General features: G+C 53.8%; 9 protein-coding genes across 9 annotated transcripts; 4 read left to right on the top strand and 5 right to left on the bottom strand.

Moving 5' to 3' along the window:
- Positions 1-274: 274 nt before the first annotated feature.
- SNOG_12151 (hypothetical protein) lies at positions 275-901 on the bottom strand. The gene is made up of 3 exons (XM_001802330.1): positions 790-901; positions 588-737; positions 275-472 (listed from the first exon to the last, which is right to left on the bottom strand). The coding sequence occupies exons 1-3, from the start codon at positions 839-841 to the stop codon at positions 405-407; spliced, it is 270 nt and encodes an 89-aa protein (XP_001802382.1). The 5' UTR covers positions 842-901; the 3' UTR covers positions 275-404.
- Positions 902-1,115: 214 nt separating this feature from the next.
- On the top strand, positions 1,116-2,488 carry SNOG_12152 (hypothetical protein). Its single transcript, XM_001802331.1, has 4 exons — positions 1,116-1,406; positions 1,592-1,758; positions 1,980-1,999; positions 2,050-2,488. Exons 2-4 carry the CDS (start codon positions 1,609-1,611, stop codon positions 2,372-2,374), a joined length of 495 nt encoding a protein of 164 aa, XP_001802383.1. The 5' UTR covers positions 1,116-1,406; positions 1,592-1,608; the 3' UTR covers positions 2,375-2,488.
- A 1,740-nt stretch (positions 2,489-4,228) lies between these two features.
- Positions 4,229-7,219, top strand: SNOG_12153 (hypothetical protein; the record flags this gene model as incomplete). The annotated part of the gene is made up of 1 exon (XM_001802332.1): positions 4,229-7,219. One exon carries the CDS (start codon positions 4,229-4,231, stop codon positions 7,130-7,132), a length of 2,904 nt encoding a protein of 967 aa, XP_001802384.1. The 3' UTR covers positions 7,133-7,219.
- Positions 7,220-7,755: 536 nt separating this feature from the next.
- SNOG_12154 (hypothetical protein) lies at positions 7,756-8,504 on the bottom strand (the record flags this gene model as incomplete). Its single annotated transcript, XM_001802333.1, has 2 exons — positions 7,756-8,214; positions 8,295-8,504. The coding sequence occupies 2 exons, from the start codon at positions 8,502-8,504 to the stop codon at positions 7,756-7,758; spliced, it is 669 nt and encodes a 222-aa protein (XP_001802385.1).
- Positions 8,505-9,031: 527 nt separating this feature from the next.
- SNOG_12155 (hypothetical protein) lies at positions 9,032-12,294 on the top strand (the record flags this gene model as incomplete). Its single annotated transcript, XM_001802334.1, has 5 exons — positions 9,032-9,853; positions 9,900-10,334; positions 10,385-10,867; positions 10,890-11,424; positions 11,471-12,294. 5 exons carry the CDS (start codon positions 9,032-9,034, stop codon positions 12,292-12,294), a joined length of 3,099 nt encoding a protein of 1,032 aa, XP_001802386.1.
- A 1,085-nt stretch (positions 12,295-13,379) lies between these two features.
- On the bottom strand, positions 13,380-13,772 carry SNOG_12156 (hypothetical protein; the record flags this gene model as incomplete). Its single annotated transcript, XM_001802335.1, has 1 exon — positions 13,380-13,772. The coding sequence occupies one exon, from the start codon at positions 13,770-13,772 to the stop codon at positions 13,380-13,382; it is 393 nt and encodes a 130-aa protein (XP_001802387.1).
- A 1,147-nt stretch (positions 13,773-14,919) lies between these two features.
- On the top strand, positions 14,920-18,620 carry SNOG_12157 (hypothetical protein; the record flags this gene model as incomplete). Its single annotated transcript, XM_001802336.1, has 10 exons — positions 14,920-15,153; positions 15,357-15,751; positions 15,809-16,007; positions 16,100-16,571; positions 16,623-16,984; positions 17,034-17,109; positions 17,163-17,302; positions 17,352-17,386; positions 17,469-17,719; positions 17,773-18,620. 10 exons carry the CDS (start codon positions 14,920-14,922, stop codon positions 18,618-18,620), a joined length of 3,012 nt encoding a protein of 1,003 aa, XP_001802388.1.
- A 1,884-nt stretch (positions 18,621-20,504) lies between these two features.
- Positions 20,505-21,311, bottom strand: SNOG_12158 (hypothetical protein; the record flags this gene model as incomplete). Its single annotated transcript, XM_001802337.1, has 2 exons — positions 20,505-20,815; positions 20,876-21,311. 2 exons carry the CDS (start codon positions 21,309-21,311, stop codon positions 20,505-20,507), a joined length of 747 nt encoding a protein of 248 aa, XP_001802389.1.
- Positions 21,312-22,024: 713 nt separating this feature from the next.
- SNOG_12159 (hypothetical protein) lies at positions 22,025-23,192 on the bottom strand (the record flags this gene model as incomplete). Its single annotated transcript, XM_001802338.1, has 3 exons — positions 22,025-22,568; positions 22,615-22,790; positions 23,130-23,192. 3 exons carry the CDS (start codon positions 23,190-23,192, stop codon positions 22,025-22,027), a joined length of 783 nt encoding a protein of 260 aa, XP_001802390.1.
- Between the last annotated feature and the right edge of the window lie 803 nt (positions 23,193-23,995).

A 23,995-nucleotide genomic window follows, 5' to 3' on the forward strand; every position in this document is an offset into this window, starting at 1 on the left:
GAAGGGCAGTGTGCCGTTCGACAGCGCCACGCTTACGGAGGAACAGGCGGCTCTGAGATACACGGCGCTGCTGATTATCATCCAGCTGATTGAGAGTCTGGAACCGCTGCTCAAGGAAGTCAGTGGGAAGAATCAGGAGGAGTGGCAGAGGTGGTGGTATGTCTCTCTCCAAGAGACTCTGGGAATGAATGCTAATATAACGCAGGGGCTGGATGATGACGAATCTGCTGGAACAGAAAGGCGCGTCGAGTGGAGAGTGTCTCGAGATAGGCGTGTGGTGGTGTAAGAAGGTGTGAGATTACTTGCGTACCGTCTACTGCTGTTTTATGATATCCCGGCCCATTCGAGTGCCCAAATGTTGACTTCTTGGACGAACTCCGGACGAGGCTTATTCCGTTGAATTTTTAACGTAGCGCTATTTTATCGGATCGTATCGCTGGCGCAATGTTCGATATCTTTTCAAATAGTACCTGTGCATTCATTCATCAGCTTTTCACTTCCCCCTTCACGCCCCACCTAGCTTATCTTACAATGCTTCAATCTCTACACATATTTAGTAACAGCAACTCAATATCTCATTCGTCCAGGCTTACCTTTCTTCACAAACTCTGCCCTCTTGATTCCCTGCTTGATCTGCTCTTCGTCTGTCAGGTGCTTCTGACTCGCAAACGCCTTGTGCAGACGTGTGCGGTAGTACTCGTATCCCTGGGGGTATTCCCGGCCCATGTAGAGTAAGTCTGCAGCGCGTGAATTGGTGCGCCAAATTTGCACGCACACATACGGGCATACCTTTGTATATGCGCATGACCTGGTGGCGTAGCGTGGGCTTCGGCGCAGCCATTCTGTATCCCTGGGAAAACGCAGTTTAGAAAACGATGCAGCCTAAACAGGTGGTACTGTTCGAGATCTTTTGATCCGAGAAAATGACACGATGTCGTTCGCAGACGTAGGTACTGGTGATGAGCACTCGGGTGTTTAGAGAGCGCATCCCGACTGACTGACTGACGTATGTGCGTATGTACCCTCGGCTTCATTCCGCTTTTGTCGGAACCACGCAGTTTAACATCCTACAACCACAACCACGATTTCTCCTCCAAACATACCACAACAATGCGCCCCCTCCTCCCCCGTACGCCGCTCAAACATCCCCTGCTATCCCTTCGCCAAACCCGCTTTCAATCCTACTCTGCCCTCCCACCCCGCTGGCTCACGTCCCTCCGCCCGCGCCTCGGGAAATGCATAACCTTCGGCCTGTCCCCCGCACAAACCCACGAAGCGGGGTCTATACTGCAAGAAGTGAGTAGCGATTGGCGCGAGCTGTTGGCTGGGAGTGAAGGGTTCTTGACGAGTAAGGAGTATCGGGGGTTGTACAGGCAGGAAGTGGTTTGGGGAGAGATGGTAAGCATGTCTGGGGTAGTGGATGTGAATGTGGATTTGGGCTAATAAGTTGTGTTTTGCGGGGGATAGGATAGTATGGTAAGTCAATCACATTGGGTCATTGGGTTTGTGGAGAGGGGAGCTGATTGAGGGTGAAGGGTAACTATTACTACTATGGTTTGGGCTATGGTATGCGAGGGCTGATGTTACGTAGGACATGTCAATAACGTCATGTACAACCGGTACGCCGAGTCTGCGCGGGTCAACTGGACACGCAACTTTGCGGCGAGTGATAGGAAGCATGAGAAGCAATGGATGGAGCTCATTACGCCAAAGAGTGTGGGGTTGATTTTGAGAAGTATAACGACAGATTATAAGTTTGTGAGTGGCGCTTTCTTCATTGCTCTTGGGGGCTTGTGGTGGAAAGGAGGGGATAATCGTGCGCTACCGGACGACGGCATGGTTGTAAAGAACCTCCTCTGCACATCTGCGGATTATGCCGATGTTTCGAAGCATTGGAATTGGCACTTCCCGGCACAAGACTTTACCATACGGATGCCCCGGAATAACTTCAAAACACACCAAGCTGACTGTGTCCAAAGCCCATGAAATGGCCAGACAGGTATCCGTCAGCTTCCATACAGGCCATACCTTCCGCTTACCCCTCCCCAGAATCACGGTCCTCCACAAGCTCCGGACGAAGCCCGCTACCGACGCTGATCACTTCATTCTCGACGTTCTGATCCTGTCTGAAGTCCATCGTCGGCCAGCAGCGCGGTGTGTCGAAGACATTGTCGTCTACGATTATACCAAGGCGAAGAAGTCTGCTCTACCACCGTTTATGGTTGATAAATTCAGAGAGACGTTTGCCTTGCAGGAGCAGGCAAAGGAAAAGAATGGAAAGAGGGTGCAGGACTTGCTAGACAGAGTGAGGAGGTTGGAACAGGAAAGCTGGGATAGAGAAGGTGCAGTAGAGGACATGGGGAGTGCGACCTAGAACCGATATCCGGGCAACTGACGAGATGGAGCACGATACGACACCGAGAGAAGGGAAACCTTTGTGTATCGGTCCTCGTTAATGCTTCATGCCTCGGTTCGAACCATTTCGAAATCTTGGTTGATGAGGCATACTCTGCTCCAACGACGTGCGAATACATTTATGTCGATGTGTTCTTCAAAAAAATGTAAGTGGCGTTCGAAAATCGGTAAGGTGAGTGGGTGCTTGAAGGACCCGACTTTCTTGCTGTAACGATCATTCGCAAAGAACTTTGGAATGAGATCGAGGCTGCCATTTTGTGCATCGACATGATACTGTGAACGCCTTTAGACCATTCAGTAAGCGAGACTGTACGCACCCCGGTCTCTCATTTTCACATGTCGACTTGCCGTTATTGGCAGACTCACACGCACTGCATCTGCCTCAAGCTCCTCGGAAGCACCTGGTTGCAATGCTCTACCTCAAACTGCGCCTGCAATCAGGCAAGTTGGCCGCACTCTACCATATCATGGCGTGATCCTTCCGCTTCGATCGTCTTTTGGTCACAGCCCGACTGGGATGATCTGCACGCCCGTTGGAGCGCGTGACTCTCCGGCTTGCCTTGTTTGAACTTCAAGCATGCTGCTATTGGCTGTGGCGCCGTTTAAGCTTCGCGCCGGCTCCTCGCGGGCAATGACGAAGCGAAGACTGCAGGAGCATCAAGCGTGCCGAGGAAGTGATGGGAATGTTCCGAGCCGCTCCCCAACACAGCCAGCGTACCTTTTTGAGGCGTCGTTGCTTACATGTGCTCGGCTACGCTGCTGACGTGCATTCGCAATGCGGACGCCGTCTGAAACACAGCACAGCCAGGCGATGAGGTGTGCGAGCAGATATCTGGCGGGCTGCGGGGTCCATCGACGCAAGCGGAACAGCGATGTGCAATGCGCGATGCGGTGAGCAGCCCACGACGAGTGCCATTCATTCGCTGTGCAGCCAAAAGTGACACTCTCCATCAGGGGTTCCTGGCGCATGCAAATGAACAGGCGGGCTAAATTGGCGTCCGACGTAACGTGATTCGCTGCAGCCGTGCTCTAGCATGTTTGCTGTATGTCGACGCGCAATGTGAGGTCTGGGGCGACGGCTGCGTGAACTCCTCGAGGCTGTGCTAGGGCGAGTGCGAGCATCGGTGGTGGGCACTGGGGACGGCAAAAATAGCGATGGGATTTCTCATGTACTCGTCAAAGAGCGGAAAAGTGAAGCTTCTTTTCTGGCTAGGGCTCTCGCCGGCGCGTCCTCTTTCAGGCGGCATGACGGCGATCCCTGGAATCGGAGTCTGTTCGGCGGGCAGGATCTGCGTGCCAGCGTGAAGTTGCATCGCGGGTGGCAGCATCCAGCGGATAAGGCGCTGCAGTGTCTATGTGCAGGATGATCAATGATGTGAAGATGCAGTTGTGTCGTGTGTTTGTTGCCTTGCTGGCCGTGACTTCCCCATTGCGTGCTGCAGCGGACTAGGAAGACTAAGGAGGAAGCCACGCAGCAGCGGATGGTTCAAGGTTTGCTGCATGTCAAGCACTTTTGTCTGGTAGCCGCTAGCCCTCAGATCTGTCAAAGCCTGCACTGGCCGGTCGTCTGTGGTTGAGCGGAGAGTGGCACACACGTTTACTAGCAAGCTTGGCACTGCTCGATTCCGCTTGTGCTTGCTTGCTTCGCACCTGATCGTGATTCTCTTCCCACAACCTCTTCCCACCCCAGCACACGACACCCCCCGGAATTCCCCACCGAGAGCAGCGGCTCCCACTCTTCCAGTCTGGCTCGTCCTGTGCAGCAGTCGAGTCGTACCGGGGAGACCGCCCGCTCGCCAGCGCACCGCCTTCTATGGTAGCGAAGGGAAAGAAGACCGCGGCGCACCAGCATGACAAGCGACACGAGAATGGCAACGCGGCACCGGGCAAGCGCATCACCAAGCAAAAGAGCAGCTCGCAGCTCAACGGCCATGCCAACGGGAGGCCCCAGGCGTCGACGCCGCCGCTCCCCAGCCAAGTAGACGACCGCATGACGCAGCCGGCCAGCGCCCACGACTCCGCCTCGGGGTCCAGCGTGCACCACACCACCATGGCCGCTGCCGCCTGTGGAGTCGCAGAGGAGCGCGCGCGAGCTTCATCCGACGCTTCGCTCGACAATGGGGACGCCTGCCGCCTGTACGACACGGGCAGCGGCCCCTTCGACCCAATGCCGCCCTCAGCCCTCCGCCGTCTCGACGGCAATGCCTCCAAGTCTGTCTCCATGGCCAGCATCCTCTCCGTGCCCGCCACCATTCTCACGTCCTGTCCTCTGCGGGACGTCCTCGCCATCCTCATCATCCTATTGCAGCTACCCCCCACCGTCCTCACCGTTGTACAGTTTCTATTCGCTACACTCACATTCGTCCCTCCCCAGGCCGGAACCCCCCTCTCCGCCCTCTCCGCGTTTCCCTCCTTCACCGACATCTTCCAGGGTTCTGGCGGGACACCATCGCTTTTTACGACAATCTTCGCTGACGCTCTCATACTCGTCGTGTGGCTCATACTCTGGGTGCCCGTGCAAAATTTCTTCCTGGATCTTGCACAGGCAGTCATTGCCATAGCCCTCGGCGGCGCCGCAGCGGGAAAGAATGGCACGACGAACAGCATATTCATATGCTTCATCATCATTCTCTCCAATCATCTCTTCAGGTTCAGGCCTCTCCGGCAACACATTGTCCACTTTGTGTGGACCGGGCTCTCCCGGGGAGGCCTTGAATTTCTGACGAGCCCACCGAGTTCGCCGACCACTTTGGAAAGCTTCTCATCCCCCCACGGATGGCTTCGCAGCATCCTGGGAATTCATATTTTAGCCCAAGGTGTCGTTCGCATTATCCGACGCTCTCTATCTCGACGAGACGCAGCTCCTACGCTGCCCACTGGCAAGAAGACCGATCCCGAGGCTGGCGTGCTCCAACGTGCCAACTCGACCACGCTCGATCCAAACGCGGATGTGCCCAACTCATCCAGTACCGATGGCCGGCCCCCAGGGCCATCGCCCGCAGCACATTCGAAGACGGATAAAACGAGTAGCACGCGCCGGAAGAGGAAGCAAGCTACTCATGTTCGTAGTCAGCAGCCGTTTTGGGCTGCTCTTGCCAGTACAAAAGTTACAGTTTTAAAAGAGATGGAAAGTAGCCGGGCAGCCAACGACGCTGACGAGGCTAACGCAAAAGACGCAAATCACATTGGAAACGCTGTTTGGAGATCGGAAGACGATCGTGTTTGGGTTTCTGAAGTCGGCTATTCCGACATTTCCTTTCGTGTCAATTTATTTACCGGGATCGAGTTTCAAGAGCAGGACGAGGAGGATTTAACGACCGGATCGGGGATCGACAAGTCGAAGCCATTTTACATTCGTGTAAATGGCGCAGACTGGAGTTCGACCAGAATCCGCCAGAGCACTTCGCTCGGCTACCAAGGTCAGGAGGGCACTGGCTTCTGGGTAGGAGAGATTTTCGGTCTCACAGCGCTCTCGAATTACTACTGTGAGTTCGTACGGACTGTTGACAACGAAGTCTTCTACTCGGCGAGCCTGATCACTTCGGCCGGCCCTGTAGCCGAACTGGCTTCCGTTGCTTCACCGCCAGCACACCAGACGCTTCGTCCATCATCGCCAACGACGACCCTCAAGAACTCGATTGCCGCAGCCGACCAGCAGCTACAGGAGCAGCGTAATCGCCTGAAGCGAGCAAAGAAGGACCACAAGACCGCCATTGGTACCATCCGGAAAGAGGTGGACAGTTTGAGCAATCGCCTTGCTAATGCAGGAGGAAGTGATGAGCGCCAGCGCCAGCGTGTCCTTCAGTTCACTCAAAACATCCGCCAGGCCGAAGACGCAGCAGCCGACTTTTCCCTGCAGGCCGACAATCTTGGAGAAATCCCAGAGGAAGAGGTTCAGGAGGCAGCCGCCAAGAAAGCAGCTTGGAAGAAGGAGCGTGACAACAAGAACGCCATCGCTAGCGAGTTCGACAACGTGAAAGCCGAGATTGAGCGCCAAATCCAAAGCGTGGAAACCGATATTGCCGGTACTCTTCGACAGAGGGAACGCCTTCAGCAACGCCAAACCAGGCTTAACGAGCAGCACGATCGTCTCGTTACCGCCAACGCTGAGGGCTTCACTGCCAAGCAACGAAAGGAGCAGGAACGGACCGCTTTGCGACAACAGCGTGCAGAGATTGAGAACCAATACCGTAGTAACATTAACGGTTATGAACGCCGCACCGAGGACGCCAACCTAGCCACGGGACAGATGATGCAGACAATTCACCAGTACGAGGAACTCATACTCGCACAGAATCAGCACCACATGTCTGTACCGACAACTCCTGAAGGTCCTCTTCCTGGTACCGGCATGTCTCCCAACGCCAATCCCTTTGCAAGCTTCACGTTTCCCTCGATTCACTCGCACGTTAACAGCACGCCTGGATCTCTTCGTGGCGGACGTGGCCGTTCCTCCTCTATGCTCTCCAATATCTCCGGCTTCACCGACGGCTTCGATGAACCCTACTCGCCCTCCGGATACACTCTCGGAAACCCCTTCAACGCCCCGCTCAATGGCCATAACGGCAGCCACGGAAGCGGCAGTCTGAGTTCTGGCACATCGAGCCAGAGCTCCAGCCAAAGGGATCCCATGAGCCCGGTCCAGCCGGTCAAGCCAATGATGGTTCGCAGTGCCGGCAGCGCGGGTTTGATGAGTCCGATTGGAACAGGAAGATGAAAGAAAAACAAGCTCGATTTGCAGTCTTTGCGGGTCTTTAAATAGTGTTTCTCCAATGTGATATTGCGCTTTTCGTGGATTTATAAATATGTGTGCCCAGAACTTTTGCTTTGCGTGTGATGAGTAACGTATGCCGGGGTTGTCCGTGCAAGGTGCGAAATAACATCTTGGTGTGATTGATGTCCATGTTACAACTACCCAAGGAGAAGGTATGCCCCGAAACCCGCAGAAATGCCCAGTTCCATCTAAACTAGAGGAATATCCAAAACGCCAAATACACCTCTCCGTAGCAGACCAGTCTGTACGAAAGAGAAAAAACCCCCCCCAACTCAAGCAACGCGAAACAGCTATTTTTACATCTTGTTTTGCTCCTCTTTATCCCACATGTTTCCGCAACCGTGCGCCTGCCCATAACACGGGCGCAAAGTGTCTCGACATGTTAAAACCGAACAACGACGCGAACCAGAGTATCGTCGTTACTGCGATGGGCGCGAGGAGGAGTTCTGTGTGGTGCAGAAACGGCAGGGCGTTATACCCGAGAAAAGTAATGATGAAGTAGTAATTCAACGCAAAGAGGTAGATTGTGTTTGAGAGGAGTTCGGATGGCCTTTTTGTATCGTTAGCTAGCCATCTGATTTGGAACAAGGGTAGAAGGGTAAGGAAGGGTTGACTAGACATACCAATGCTCCGTGCCAATAATCGGCATGCACAGGAATTGTACGACGTATAAGAATACCCACACGGGCACGAATGCGCGGATCGCTACGTCCCAGCAGTACCCGAATTCCAGCTCTTTCTTTCCCGCCGTCGGCTTCGTTTAGATTGTATAGCCCGCGCCGCCGGCCGGGGAGGAGCGTGTTTCCGGGGCCGAGGAGGCGGCCGACGAGGAAGAAGAAGAGCGTGGCTGTGAGCAGGGAGAGGAGCAGGAAGTGGCCGAAGATGAAGACGAGGGTGATGTGCAGGGTTTGTGTGAAGCCGTCGGCGTAGGCGAAGCCCCAGGCGAGGGATGTAAGGGTGAGGAGGAGGCTGAGGAGGTAGGTGAAGGAGGGGTCGGGGCGGTGGTAGGTCTTTGTGGTTTGTTTCTGGTTCAATATAAATCAGCGCAAGTTCCTTCCCATTCATAGATACTTCTTGGAAGTAGAAAGATCAAGGTAAGTCGTACGTGGTAGTATATTTGTCGGAAGACTTTCTTGGGCGCAATGATCAGGCTCATTATCTCCCACATGGCCATTTCAAAGTCCATCTGCGGGAACTTGAACAGGCGCTTGAAGAAGCGGGGCATTTTGATTTCATTGCGGCGCGAGGAAGGGGTCGTGGAGCCAAAGTTGGAGGGGCCGCCGGTTGGGCGGGGGAGCGAGATGTGTGGGTTCATGGTGTATGCGCCTGGGTGGTGTTGAGCTCGAGAGCTAGGGTGGTGGTGGTGTGGGTGTCTTCTATGGTGTCGCGGGACGGGGCGTCAGGTTGTGAATGGTTCGGACACGCGCGGCTGTCAAAGTAAATGCGCCATGCAATGCTCTCAGGTTGAAGTGAACGTGTGAAGTGTAGGTATCTAGGCAATGACATAGGCTCCGAGCGTGGAGCTCCAGCCATCCATCAGCCACACGCCAAGGCTACCCGCGGCGCGGACCTCCAGGGTAGCATCATTTCTGTCTTCGTTTCTATCAACTCCACGCTCTCACGACAATCTCCCGAGCATTGCGCATCCTCAGTCCCCATTGCGCATTTCGGCCCTCACTTCGCGCGGAATACTTCAATCTCCGAATTTGCGCTGCGCCGTGGGAGCGCTTTCCCTGTACGCTCTTGCAGCTAACACGCGACAAAGGCTTTCCCCCGTAGCTTTGTCTGCCATCTGCGCGACCAGCTCTGATTCTCGAGTGCAGTACATTCACAGTTGCCAACATGTCGGACGACGCAGAGCTTGCGTTCCTCAATGCGCAGCAGAACGAGTACGACCCTGCCACCGCCTACGACCCTGCTACCTCCTACGAAGCCGCGGGCGACGAGGAGGAGTATGATCCCGCCAACAATTACTCTCCACACCCGCAGTCTGACAAGTCAGCGTCGATGCCTCAATCGGCAGCCAACTCACCACCCGTGGCCGCCGACGGTGAGGGCGAGGATGGTCTGAAGCCTCCGCCGGCGACAGCTTCCGCCGAGGTCTCAGCGGCGCCGACGCCGTCCAAGCAGCCGCGCACAAGGGGTGGTTTTGTCGACGAGAGCGAGGACGAGGAAGAGGAGCCTGTCGCGCAGCCCAAGACTGCCGCCGGGCCTGCAGAATCACCACAGCGTTCATTTACAAACACACCAAACAATACAGTTCCCACACCAGATGTACAGTTACATAGTGCACAAGATCAGGGTGCTTCGTCCCTTCTCTCTGCTTCTGTCGCTGTCAATGAGTCTGTTCCTTCTATTGCTTCTACTGTTCCCAACGGCACCACGCCTGTCCCAGACGTTGCCATGACAGGTGCTTCAGATCACATGAACGTAGCTAGCGCCCGACAGTCTGCAGCTTCAGTCACTCCTATGCCCACCTCTACAGCGCTGCCAAAGGCGCGTCTTCCTCAGGACCGCATCGGTATCCTTGAAGATCGCATTGCTGAAGACCCGCGTGGTGACGTCGAAGCGTGGCTGAGTCTAATCGAGGAGCATCGCAGGCGACACAAGCACGACGACGCGAGAGCGGCCTTTGAGCGCTTCCTCAAGGTCTTCCCCACAGCAGTAAGCAGTGCTGTTGGTTTTTCTATGACTTCGCTAATTTGCCTAGGGTGAGCAATGGGTCGAATGGATCGCCTTCGAGACAGAACTAGATGAGCTGCAGAAGGTAGAGGTCTTGTTCGGCAAGTCCATCGCGCAGACAGGTTCTTATGTTCCGTTGTATTCGTCGTACATCGACTTTGTCCGCCGCCGCTTCAACTTGACGACGGACCAGACTGGTCAGAACCGTCAGACTGTCACCCAGGCCTACGAGTTCGTTCTTGGACGGGTGGGTATCGATGTCAACGCTGGCAAGCTGTGGCTGGACTATATCGAGATGCTGAAGACAGGTCCCGGCGATGCGGGCGGCAGCAGCTGGCAAGACAAGCAGAAGATGGATACTCTGCGCAAGGTCTATCAGCGTGCAATTTCCATTCCACACAACGCGACTCTTGAGATCTGGCGCGACTATGACAAGTTCGAGATGTCTGTGAACAAGCAAACAGTGAGTTCACAAGTACAGTGCGAACGAATGCAATGCTAACAGCATGATAGGGACGCAAGCATCTCCAGGAGAAATCTCCTTCATACATGACCGCACGAAGCGCCATCAACGTCCTCGACAATAACATCACGAGGGGTGTCAACCGAACCACTCTTCCCCGCCTGCCGCCAGCGCCAGGCTTCGATGGCCACGACGAGTACTCGAACCAGGTCAAGCTATGGAAGAACTGGATACAATGGGAGAAGAGCGACCCGCTCGAGATCTTGATCGACGACAAGACAGCGTACCAGAACCGTGTGCTTCATCTCTACAACAATGCCCTCATGGCGCTTCGCTTCTGGCCAGAGCTATGGTATGAGGCAGCAGAGTGGTGCTTCGACAACGGTCTGTCTGCGGAAGGGGACAAATTCCTCACCGACGGTATCGAAGCCAACCCGGAGAGCTCCCTGCTAGCATTCAAGAAGGCCAGCCAGGTTGAGTTGCGTACAGATTTCGAGGATGGCCAGCCGGGCATCATCGCCAAGGGCAAGGCCGTGCGCGAGCCCTACCATGAAGCTTTTGGACACCATCTACGACCTGACGGCGCAGACGAAGAAGCGCGAGGAGCAGTTGATTGCTCGCGCTAAGGAAATGTTCGAAGCTCAGAAGCATGCTGATGAGGCCGCTCGCAACAATGCGAACGGAGACGATGACGAAGATGAAGACGAGCTCGCGAAACGCCTCCGGGAAAAGGAGGAAATGCATAAGATGCAAATACAAGGAATTGTTGCAGGCCACAACAATGAGATTCTGACCCTCAAGAAGATACTCACCTATGCTTGGATTGCCCTGATGCGAGCCATGCGACGCGTGCAAGGCAAAGGCTCGCCAGGCGCAGAGGTTGGTGGTTTCCGCGCTGTTTTCGCTGAAGCTCGTAAGAAGGGCAAGCTCCTTAGTGAAGCGTATGTCGCCAGCGCCCTGATCGAGCATCACTGTTACCAAGACCCAGCTGCCAACAAGATCTTTGAGCGTGGCATGAAGCTCTTCCCTGAAGATGAGCACTTTGCGTTAGAATACATCAAGCACTTGATCAAGCTGAATGATTCAACCAGTGAGTACCTGTAGTACAACTAGTTGTCCCGTACTAACGAAAATAGATGCACGCGCCGTCTTTGAGACTGTTGTCGGAAAGATCACATCCAAGCCGGATCAGATTGCTCGAGCCAAGGAGCTGTTTCTCTTCTTCCACGACTATGAAGCCAAGTTCGGCGAATTGGCTCAGATCACCAAGCTGGAGCAACGCATGCTCACCCTGTACCCTGAGGATCCGCAACTACAGCGCTTCTCCCAGCGTTTCGCGGGTCCTACCTTCGATCCCACCACTGTCCGCCCGATCATCTCCCCGCGCTCTCAGATGAAGCCTATCATGCACATGCAGCCCGTCATGAACTCAGTGGAGGAGCACCAACCCACCATGCCCCAACAAGTGGAGCAGCGCCATGCCTCTCCTCCCAACTTCAACTTCGCTTCACCGCACCTCGCAAACATCCAGCCCGTCGCCATCCACTCCCCCAAGCGCCCCCTCGACGACGCCGACGACAACAACCAGCCCCGCAAGCTCGCGCGCGGCGAATCCCCCGCCCTCAAAGGCGCAGCCGGCCGCCGTCTCGATGCCGCGCGCCGCAACCTGGCCACCTCGGGCAACACGCCAGTCGTCCAAGGCCCTGTTCCCCTCCCCCGCGAAATCAACTTCCTCCTCAGCATCATCCCGCCCGCACACACGTACCGCGAGACGCGCTTCAACCCCGAAGCCATGGTCGCTATGATTCGCGATAACGCGCGCATTGCGCTGCCGAATTCGGTGGTGCCCGCGCCGCAGCGTTGGGGCACGACGCCCACTACCGCGCAGCAGTTGGCGAGTATTCAGGAGAAGTACGGACATCAGCATACTGGGAGTACGGGGAGTGCTTGGGGACAGTAAGCGTATCTTGGGCATAGCTGCTTTGGTCTGTGATGGGTGGTTCGTGTGAAATATTGCATGGATTGGCGTTTTATGTTTCTATCGAATTGGGAAAATGGTGGGGGTTTCCCCATGGGAATTTGTAATGGTACGTCTCGTTCTCGGACGGTAGAGCATGGCGTTTTTTTTTCTTGTGGGTTCTGCAGGATGGGATTAGGATCACAATCACAATTTTGAAAGGGTAGATTAGGTGGATATCTAAGCACGATAATTGGAATTTGAGAAGGGTTGATAAATTTGGGTCTTGTCTTGGGTTGATAGTGAGGAGTAAACATTCAGCATATCGGATGGGCAGTGCGTGCGAGTGATTAGATATGTTGGACCTGAGTGCTCGTGCTTGCACTATCGCCGGTGAATCTGATCAAGACCTCGCAATTGCAATGATAGTCTGATAGGACTGTGTATACCTTCAGCATACCAGATGGGCAATGAGTACGTACAATCAGATTCCAGACTCTCATGCTTGTGCTTGCATAGCCTCTTGTCGCAGTGAATTCAATCAAGGCCTCTTGTTACATTTGCGTTCATGGCTCAACAGTACTGTGTCTATCTTCAGCCTGTCACATCCGACCACGGCCTGCTTGATTTATACACGATACGTAGAATGCGGTCTGCATGCACCTGTGGATGCAGAGTCTGTGCCATGGGTGTGTTCATGGGCCCGTGCAGGAAGCCAAGTCGACATCCAACGTCGCGATGCCTCTTCCTTCAACCTTCATCACGAGAACGGGAACAGGCAGGCTGTATATCTTCGCTGCGTTATGGTTTCAATTTTGACACGGGAATCAACTATGGAAATATACAGCCTCATGCATCGAGTGGAGTTGAGATGCGGCTGGATGCGCGTTCCTGCGATACACGTCTCTTTGCTTCTCTTCCTCAACCCTCATCATCATAACGATAACAGGTAGTCTGTATGCTTTTGCTGCATCTCAATTTCCATCTCGGCTGCTTCATAAACCGTGGAGATATCCAGCCTCGTCGATCCGGTTGAGTCTAGATGCGGCACCATGCGCCTTCCCGCAATGCATGTATGCATGCTCCCATTACGCCGGGCTGATGTACACAGCATGCCCTGAAGGGCGCTGAATGGTGCGTGCGGACTTGTGGCGACTGGTTGTCGGTCGCTTGCCGCGGAAGGCTGTGGTTAAGGGAGGATGCGGTGTTCGATGTAGGTCTGGTTCGGAGGCTCGGAAGTGTATGTCTGGAGGACGCGAGGGGAAGAGTTGGACTTGGGCGAAGTTGGAGTGTGTGGCTCTGCGGGAGGTGCGCGCAGATGGAGAGCTCAGCTGGGTGAGCTTTGCTGCGAGCAGTTGCCGCTTGGTTGTTATGCGAGTGCAGAGTTTTGGAGCGGCGCGGATGTTCCTCGGATGTCTGGTGGGTCCTTTCAAGATGTCAATGTTTCGTGGTTGCGTGTGAGCTTTCTTGTATGGCTCCATATTGTGCATCTGTTTTCTGCATACTCTCTACGTCTTGCATGTGTTCATTTCATGCTCCAAGATTTCATTCTGGTCATTTCATTCGTTCTCAAGATTCATTTTTGTTCATGGAGTGTTCAATATGCTCATGATCTCCGACTTTGATATGCAGATAGTCCCGAACTCCCTCCAAGTCACCATGTCCCCCATCTTCATAATGCCACCCTCTACCACCCCCGCTCGAGCATCTCTACCTCTCTTACCTTCTAGCGTTTGCTATCTTTCGTGATCCCTGTCTTGGTGGTTTCCTACCCTTGTCTTCTCTCACCAACGTGCATCTGACGTCTTCCGGTCCCCTCTTGCTCCCCAGGGCCGTCAAAACACCCAAATCTCACCTGTATATTCGCCTCCCTCACCTTCTAAGACCTCACTTGCCTCGTCCCCCGGCCCAACAGTTTCTTAGCGCCTTTAGCGCCTTCTCGGGGAGGAGGGAGGACCATATAAACCACGCTGGGCACGCCTCCAACCTTCTTCCTCCACCTCCAACTACGACTTTAATCCTCTTCTTGACTTGGACTTCCAAGTTGACAAGCCTTCTTCTCTTCTGTTACTTCTTAATTCTAATACAAGCTTCTTCGACAACTTCGACAGCTTCCACTGCCGGCAGTCAAGTCACCTCACTGCAGGTCAGCTTCAAGTGCTTAGCATCTTCAAGTGTAAGTCCGCAGTCTGCAGCACTTCCCTTGCACTAGCATTTGCTTTGCACAGCAGCATTGCTGGCCGGCACTTCAAATCGCCAGCATTGTCCAGCTGCTTCCCGTTGCTCCTGCCGCGCTTCTCCCGCTCCTGCCCCGTCACCACAGCAATCGTCACGCGCACATACCACCTCCGCGTAGCCTTTTGTTTTTGTCCTTTTCTCATCTCCTCCTCTTCCCCACCTTTTCAACCGACATCAAACCCGCCTTCGCGTTTTTTGTACGTCTGTTCATGCAACATACCCTCACCTGCGCTTCGTTTTGATCGTCTCCGATCACATACACGCGAGGGTTGAGTCTTTTGAACACCTCCAGGCCTTACTAACGCACGTCAGACCAGATCAGTGATCGCGGCTCTTCCATCAAACGCACTCGACGCGCCTCATTACCGCTTGACGCAAGTCTAAGCCAATATGGGTGGTCCAACTCTCAGGCGTCGTGCTCAGGCCGAGAATCAGGGCTTCAGCTCTGATGGCTCGTCGTCAGCTTCGCGCGACCCTACCCAGCGCTCCGAGCCCAAGAGCATCAACAAGCTCGACGGCAACCGTGATCCTAGTGCGAACGGTGTGCTTGACTACACTCGCCCTACTGACCTGAAGAACATTTCGGAGTTCCTTGGCCTTGCTGGTTGGTACACGGCTCGCGGCGTAAGTACAAACCCTCCTGCATATGGTTGCATTTTCCCGCGCAAACACATCCTCTCCACTCCCTTGGTATGCAACCAGCCCCCAAGTCCGCTCGCAGCGTGACTTGGAGGCTTGGATGCATATAAAACTGTCCCTCTCCCTCCTTTTGTTCCCTGTCATACTCTCATTTCCCCTGCACGATCACCACTCCCGTCTGCCTTCAGCCCACTGTACCTCATCTGTACCCATCCTGTTCACTTCATTCATTTGGCATGGCTTCTTCCAACCCCACTCCTCGCCTTTATCAAGAGGGCTTTCGCCCACGCCATGCAAACATTGGAATTGACATCGATTACCAGATCGACATCCCTAAGGCCCTTCCCGCTCGGCCCAAAACTTTCAACACCCAGGGCAGGGAGTGTGGCATCACCCTGAACACCTTCAACGTTATCAAAGCCCCCAACACGATCGTGCACCAGTATGATGTCACGTTCAGTGGCGATGCACTCGATTACACCAAGCGCGTCTTGCTCAAGAAGATCTGGGCTTCCAGGGGAGTGAAGGCTGCCCTGGGTGAGCCCGCCAACCTCTGGATCTACGACACCAACAAGCTTGCCTGGTAAGTCACCTCTCTTCATACATGATATCTTTCGATCAAATACTAACAGTATGTCAGGTCCAGCAAGCGCATAGAGCGTGACGACTTCCGTGTCACCGTTGACCTGGATGAGGAAGAGGGTCGCCCCACTAAGGCCGGCCAGCGCGGTAACAAGCATACGATTCATCTCCGCCATACCCGTAAAGTCGACTTCAATGGCCTTCACGCCTTTCTTGCTGGACAGGCGTCCTGGTCCCCGGAGTGTATCGATACAATCGTGCGTGTGAATCCAGTATCAACGACGGGCGGAATGAATACTGACGTTTGCAGACTTTCTTAGATCATATTATGCGCGAATGGCCTTCCCAGAAATACACCCAGATCAAGAAGTCATTCTTCCAGCGTGGAGAGCAGCGCTTCGATCTCGGCGGCGGTGTTGAGGCTTTCAAGGGTGTCTTCGCCTCCCTTCGCCCAGTTCTCGACGACAAGTTCAACAAGTCCCTTTCCGTCAACGTGGATGTTGCAAATGGCACTTTCTGGCGTGCTCAAGAGCTTACGCGCGCTGTCGGTCAAGTCTTCAACTGCAGCCCGCCGCAATTCCAGCAGCGCTTCAAGGAGGCTTGCCGTGACTGGCGCGGTTCGCACATGAAGAAGGACCTCCGCGTCCTCCGTCGCGTCGGTGTGTCTACTACACATCTCAAGGAGCCTGTCCAGTGGACTATCGACGACTTTGTAGACATGGACGTGAACCAGGCTTCTTTCCCCGATCCCGATGATTCCTCCAAGAAGATTACGATTGCCAAGTACTTCAAGACTAAGTACAACATCACCTGCATGCCAGGTAAGTGTCTTTTCTTCTCTCAACTCTGGTTTAGACTCTAATATCTCTCAGGCATTCCCGTTGTCCGAATGACCAAGAAGATCCGCAAACAGCCCGTGTACATGCCTATGGATGTTCTCAAGATCGACGAAAACCAGCGTTACAACACCAAGCTCTCTGATGTCCAGACCTCCCAGATGATCAAGTTTGCGGTCACTCTTCCCAAGGAGCGCTGGGCTGCCGTTCAGCAGGGAGTCAAGCTTCTCGACTGGGCACACGATCCTTACCTTCGTCACTATGGTGTCCAGATCAGCCCCAACCCCTCCAAAGTCAAGGCTCGCGTCCTTCCTTCGCCCGCTGTGCACTTTGGCGCAGGCTCAAAGGAGGCTCAGCTCAAGCCTCAGGACATGGTTGCCGGCCGCTGGCGTCTTGATGTTAGTATTTCTGACCATATTCACTTTATAGTATGCTAACGATATACAGGGCCGCAAGTTCGCCATGAACAATAAGGACCGCCCAATCAAGGCTTGGGGCGTGTGCTGCATCGTCGGCAGGGGCGGTAAGTAATGTCCTTGAACCAGTTTTGTTCCTTACATGTACTGACTTCTCTAGCTCCTCCGCCAGCTGCCGTCGAGACCTTCTTCCAGAAGTTCACCCAGATCTACGAGAGCCACGGTGGCCTTATATCTGCTCACCCCACGCATGGTAAGAAGCCCTGGATGGGACCAGGTAACCTTGCCGATGGTGGAGAGGTATGATATTTCACTTCCCAGTGAGCGATACACCTGCTGACTTTGACAGATGGTCCAGAAGGTTTGGAACATGACCGGCAATCGGTGAGTACCAGATTACGCGATGAGGGCTTTTAGGCTCTTACATCAGCATACATGTTTGAAAATTGTGACTGACAATCCTTAGGTACAACATGCCTCCCAACTTCCTCTTCTTCGTTGTCAACGACCGTAACGTCGATGTGTACCGCCGCATCAAGAAGTCGTGTGACATCCGCTTCGGTGTTGCTTCGCAGGTTCTCCAGGCCAAGCATGTCATGTCTGCCTCGCCGCAGTACATTTCCAACGTCTGCATGAAGGTCAACGCTAAGCTTGGTGGCTGCACGAGTGTCGCCAAGTCTAATGTCATCCCCAAGGTCGCACCCAAGTCGCCTTCTAGTAAGTTGCCATCATTCCTCGAAGCTATACAGCCTATGCTAATTTCTGAACAGTCCCCACCATGGTCGTCGGTGCCGATGTTTCCCACCCTGCCCCAGGCGCTGGCTCCAGCGAGGCTGCATCCTTTGCCGCCATTACCGTCTCTGCCGATCCCTTCTTCGCTAAGTACTGGGCTGAAGTTCAGACCAACGGTAACCGCGTGGAGATGGTCACCACCTCCAACATCGACGAACACTTCGGATCCATGGCCAAGAACTGGATGCAGCGCATCGGACAGGGCAAGCCGCCTCAGCGCGTGCTGTTCATTCGTGACGGCGTGAGCGAGGGACAGTACGCTGCCGTGCTTGAAGAGGAGGTCCGTGACATGAAGGAGTGCTTCAGGAAGCTCGGGTGCAAGGAAGATCCCCAAGTTCACCGTTGTCATCGCCGGGAAACGCCATCACATTCTGCTTCCTTTCCTGATGCCGGCAAAGGTGACCGCAACGGCAATCCGCTTCCTGGCACTCTCGTCGAGACTGGATGCACTCATCCTTTCGAGTTCGACTTTTACCTCTGTTCGCACGTCGCCATCAAGGGCACTGCGCGACCTATCCACTACCAATGCATCCTAAACGAGGGTGAGTGGCTGGCTACTGAGCTTCAGTCCTTCATCTTCGAGCACTCGTACCACTACGTCCGCTCCACGACTCCGGTCTCGCTTCATCCTGCGGTCTACTACGCCCACTTGGCTGCTGACCGCGCTCGCGCTCATCTCAACGACAACCCGGTCTCTTCAGGCAAGAAGGAGTCCAAGGCCGACCAGCGCTCGTCCACCGGCTCCTCCTCCAAGAACGTGGAGATCGCTCCTCTGATGGCTATGCAGAACGCTCGCGGCCTGAAGGATGTCATGTGGTACATCTAGGTGGCCTTGTGGCATTAGGCTCCTCCAACAGGACGAGCTGCTACTCTGGTGGAACACGAGGATGGCTTAACGACGATATGAACATGGGGCATTCGGGTTTGCAAGAATTTTGGCTTACGACTTAGCTATGGGCAGTGATTTTCGGTGCTCTGGCACATCACAATCTTCAGCGGACAAGGCTGTGAATGCCTTTAGGCTGGTACAAAGGTTGATGTTTGGGGTCCGGACTGCTTCCTTTTATTACAGTGCAATACCCTTTCCTTACGCCCCCTTGATCGACAAGGAGGCTATCTAGGTAGCTGGGCTTCTCCATCGACATATCTTCCAAAAAATTGAGAGTTCAGATACACTTTCCATCTCTTCTGCGACCTTGGTGATGCTAACACTGACTGCCAGTATTAATCCTCGGCTGACACAACACGGCATCAGGATAACATGACGAAGACAATAGCAACCTTCAGGAATCCAATCACATTCAGCTGCGTGTACGACTTCAGGACTTCGCAACAGCCCTTCAACTCTCAGTAAACAGAAGATCATTATTAGGACCGACAGTCTGCTCCACTTGCGCGTTCTGCGACATGAGGCGTCAAATAAGAGCGCGTACCGGCTACCGTCGCGCCGGACTGCGAAGTCTCATAGGCGTGCGTATAACTCCAGACTCCACTAACCGCGATGCAACTTGTAGCGACCGCGCCATTTCATTTGTGCTTGCCAGTCATTCTCTCACTGCCTTCGCGGATAGCTGGCACCGAGAGAGAGCGGGCTGCATTACACATCTCAGTCGTTTGGCAGTGCGTATGACTCCAGGAAGCGCTATCGTATCCTCTGGATATGGCGAAGATGTGTGATATCTCTGGACTGCACGGCCTCACTCTATCCACTGCCACGAAATAAATAGGGCTGGTCATTGACTGACGAGCTACAGCATGGTGACTGAGGATGAACGTGCGTATAACTTCAGGATGCGACATCAGCTTTACCAACTCTGCTGAGCTGGAGCATCCATCTCGGCCCAGATGTGCTGTCCATGGCACTCTTTGGGAGTCTGAGAACACCAATATTGGCGATTACCACATTGGGTGACGATTGATGATAGATGTGCGTATGGCTTCAGGACCCAGGAAGAGGTCTCGTAGGCCAAACAGCGAGAAGCATTATATCAAGCTCTTCATGGTCTTCGCTTACACAACGGCGCGTGGAAATAGCGAGGCTTGACTGACTAGACGCACGTCGTGCGATGGAGTGTATAACTCCAGGCACACCCCAGACCTGCCGTGTTCGCGGCAGCCAGAGGCACTATATCCAACCCTTCATGGCATTCGCGTTGCCAACGCTGACTTGGAGCTTGTTGCGCGTAGCGAGGTGGATGCCTCAGGGATCATGAAGAGCCCCGAGGACTTCGGCCATCTTCTGCTTTGTCAAGACTTTGAGCTCAAAGTTCTGTGGAAAGAGGCCTTGGAATTGGAACCGCGCATGCCGTGGATAGTGGCGTGAAAGTCTTCAGGAATCATTGAGTTGTTCCGGTTGGGCTGACATCTGAGACACACATTATAGGTACATACTTTCTCGCGTAGCTAGCATGAAGGAGTCTGTACCCATGGCTTTGTAAGCGGAAGAGTAGACCTCCACGCGTAAGACGTTGGTGCGCGAACATGAAGATTTTGGTTTAACAGCTACACTCGGGAACTCGCGCGTTTTCATACAGTTGCCTAAAGCACTAAGCGTAGTCGGAGTGTGTGATGTCATTCACCAGTGACCAGGAGTACACATTCAGCAGTCATTAAATCATGATCAAAGCTTGACTAGACTTCGACTGCTCTACATCAGCCACCCCTGAGAGAACCGTTCTATTATCCTCACTACCATTCAGCTCAAGGTGCCTCAACCCAGCTTCCTGCAAGCAGTGTCCTCTGCCTCATCGTCTTTCTCCTCCACCTGCTTCTCTCCCACTGATACCTTCTCGCACGCAACGTCTTCACCTCCCTCCTCCTTATCTCCAACACGCATCTTCTTGCACGCCGCACCCTCCACCTCTCCATCCTCCTCAGCCTTCCTCTTTCCCCCCAACCGCCGATCCCCCACCAAAATCCCATCCCCGCCCTGCCCCGGGACGGCCCTGCCCAATATGAGATTATCATACCCGGCCATGACTTCGTATCCCTTGACCAAATCCACAAAGCGCGTTCCACAGCCTAGTGATTGGTTAGCTCGGGCAGTCTAAAAGAGGGTAGGAAGATGTGAGGGCAACATACCAACAAGTTTATCCGACGCATACACACTCTTCATATACCTGACAAACGCCTCTGCGCTCCACGCGTGAAATTCCGCAGCTCCGTCCCATCCTACCATCTTCATGCTGCCGCCGCTCGCTTCCATCAGCGGCAGTAGCGCAGTGATGTGCTGCTGCTCTTGGTGGAACTGCACATATCTCACCAAATCCACCCCCGCGCCTTCAACCTGCATCGTCAAGTCCGCGTGCACGCTCTTCCAGTGCGCGTGGAAGAAATCGTCCGTAAGCCCGGGTTTCTTGTTGAAGAAGATCATGGCGCGAAAGTACGGCTGTTGGTTTGAGCCGGTGCCATCTTCGGCGATGGAGAGTTCAGGGAAGGTGTGGTGGTGGACGAGGTGGTTTGGGCATGGGTAGATAGGCATTGGGGAGGAGGTTGTGGTGCTTGTAGTTCTTGCCATTTTGCAAAGGTAGGTGAGTAGTGGAGGAGAAGATGTTATCTTGAGAGTCGGTAGAAGGTCGTGGGTTAGGTATTTGAATGAGTGTGCTGGGCGTGGTGATGTGTCCAGCTGTGTGGCTAATTGAGGTAAAAAGCAAATGTGTTGGAATATACTGGCAGCTCGATATAGCGAGACTAAGTATGAAGGTATTGAAGTGGGAGTGAGAATAGAAACGCAAAAGAAAACTTCGCCGAGGTCAAAGTGCGCCACGGTATGAAGGCGTGTTTTGACATCTCACCAATACCCAAGTTTTTTTTTGGAACGTTACTCCACATTGCTATCCCTGAAGCACACGGTGGACGGACATCTTGGTACAGAAAAGTAAATTTGCTACTGTATCGTGTGAAATGATATTGAAGTGTATGGCGATGGAACGTGCTAGTCCGATGTTCTATATCAGAGACACTCGCTCCGATCCCAGTCACGATTGGCGAAACGCCGAACCATCAAGCCGAAAGAGCAAACATGACATGCTACACTTACAGAACGCCACAGTACCCAATTTGTATGCAAGAGCGCATGATTCATGTATTACCACCGCGCGGACACGTCCGGTTTGTCATGCCGATGTCATGCCTACGTCTCGAACATCAGCTCTTCGGACGCCACGACGTGGTAGTGCTCCTTTGGGACGACAGTTTGAGCGTGCAAGAGCGATCGATAGTCCATCAGCTTCAACGCGCGAGGTCGCAAGTGAACTCTGGGGGCAGGCCATTCATCTTATCGCGCATCCATGTGCGGTTGGCTTGGGACGCGTGTACATCCAGGAGTAGGCGGCGGGCTGCGCAATCACTTGAGGTACCGTTGTATATGATGCGTATGTGCTCGTTACGGGGCAATGCCTCTTGCGAGGGTGCGATGAATTCGTAAGCTTTGGCGTAGATGGCATCGCAGGCCGCGTTCTGTGCAGTAATGTCCTCTTGTTTGAATGCAAAGACGTAAAGCTTGCATAGCATGGAGTACTCCTCGCCCTCAGCGGCGGTCTTCTGCGATGGCTTGCTGGGTATGTGACCCGTGTAGAGATATTGGATGTAGAGTGCGAAGGCTTGTGGATCGACATCCTTGAACGCCACGATCTTGTGGCTGTCTTGGCTATGCATCTCGCTCAGAATGGATTGAAGGCACTTTGAACGATCACCGAGTAGGGCTTCGTGGACCATGACGGTCTGCTCGGTGTCGCCTTCGACGATTTGAACACTCACAATGCTGGTACCCAAGCTAGTATATGTCAGCACACTGCGTCATTAAATTCTAAGGAACTTACTTAATGGCCTGTGTATCCTTCACACGAACAGTGGATCCAGGGAGATGTCTTCGAAGATTTTGATCCATACGTGCTGGCTCCATTGCTTTATATTGAGCACCGTTATCGTCTTGGACCCCAAATCGGAATGGGTTTGATGTAGCGGCAGTGCCAAAATTGATCTTCACTGTGGGAAACTGCGGTAAAGGAGACATTCCAGTGTCTCAGAATGCATTCATCGAGGCCAAAGATTCGGGGCTAGGAGTTGTTGCCGCGATGCTAGTTGTCTTTGCTGTATTGGCAGTGGAATCAGTAAGTTCGGGTCCAGTCGATATGGTGAGCTTCTCCGTTGTGTCGCCGGTGTCGCTCGTTGTTGTATCGGCAGCGGGAGCAGGAACTTCGGGTTTTGTCAATATGGCGAGATTCTCCATTTCGTCGCTGCTGTCGCTCATTGTTGCGTTGGGTGGATGAGAACTCTGAGCTGGTGTTGGTGGTGCTGAGCCAAATCTTGTGCAATGCCACAGATATACCCATACCACAAGCTTGATTGCTCCCCTTTTCTCTTCCACAAACAATTGCACATAGGTGTTTGTCTCCATCCCGACCCGTGTAGAAGCTGGACGTCACGGGTGCATCGTCTAGAAGTCGCGTTCACCTACTCTTCCACCTCACCCCTCCCACCCAGCGCACCCAAGCCAGCACCTCATCCTTCTTATCCGGATCCCCATCCGTACCGCCATCCATGATCAAATCGACGGTGTAATACCACTTTGCCAATTCTTCGTTACTCGCCAGTCTATGCACGAAGCTGTGGCATGCTCTACACAGCCACGCCACACTATTCAATTTATCCTCGTCATGCCATCCCCTCTTGAGCACGCGGCTATGCGTCGACTTGGGTATGAGGTGGTGGTATGTCAGCGGCACCCAATCGCGTTGACACATCTCGCATTCGGTCGTTCTGGTTGTGGTCCATATTGGCGGAGGCGCTGTCACGGCTGTTGCATACGCGTTGAGAACGGGTAGAAGGAGGTTGCGTTGGTCGGTCGTGTCACTTGAGGATGGAAGAAGGCCGTAGCTTTCGAGACTATCGATTGCATCTGGTGAGATGATTTCGAGGAGGTGCGTGTATGTGGAGGCAGATAGTGGTGTTGAGTAGCTGTCTTGGAGAGGAATGGAGTCTCTGTATTTGGGATACGTGAGGGCACGAAGCTCTGGAGGTAAGGAGGGGAATATGACGTTGCTGAGGTACTGGATGCAGTCAGCGTAATGAGGTAGCTATCGGACCAGTCTGGCGTACTTCGATGAATTCGCCCAGGTCCTCCGCATCCGATGCCTGCGCCTCACGATGCGAAATGCTGCTCTTAATCTCTGCTACCCTCTTGTAGTTCTGCTCCTTGGA

Source organism: Parastagonospora nodorum (assembly GCF_000146915.1).
Source record: "Parastagonospora nodorum SN15 chromosome Unknown scaffold_21, whole genome shotgun sequence".
Lineage (NCBI taxonomy): Eukaryota > Fungi > Ascomycota > Dothideomycetes > Pleosporales > Phaeosphaeriaceae > Parastagonospora > Parastagonospora nodorum.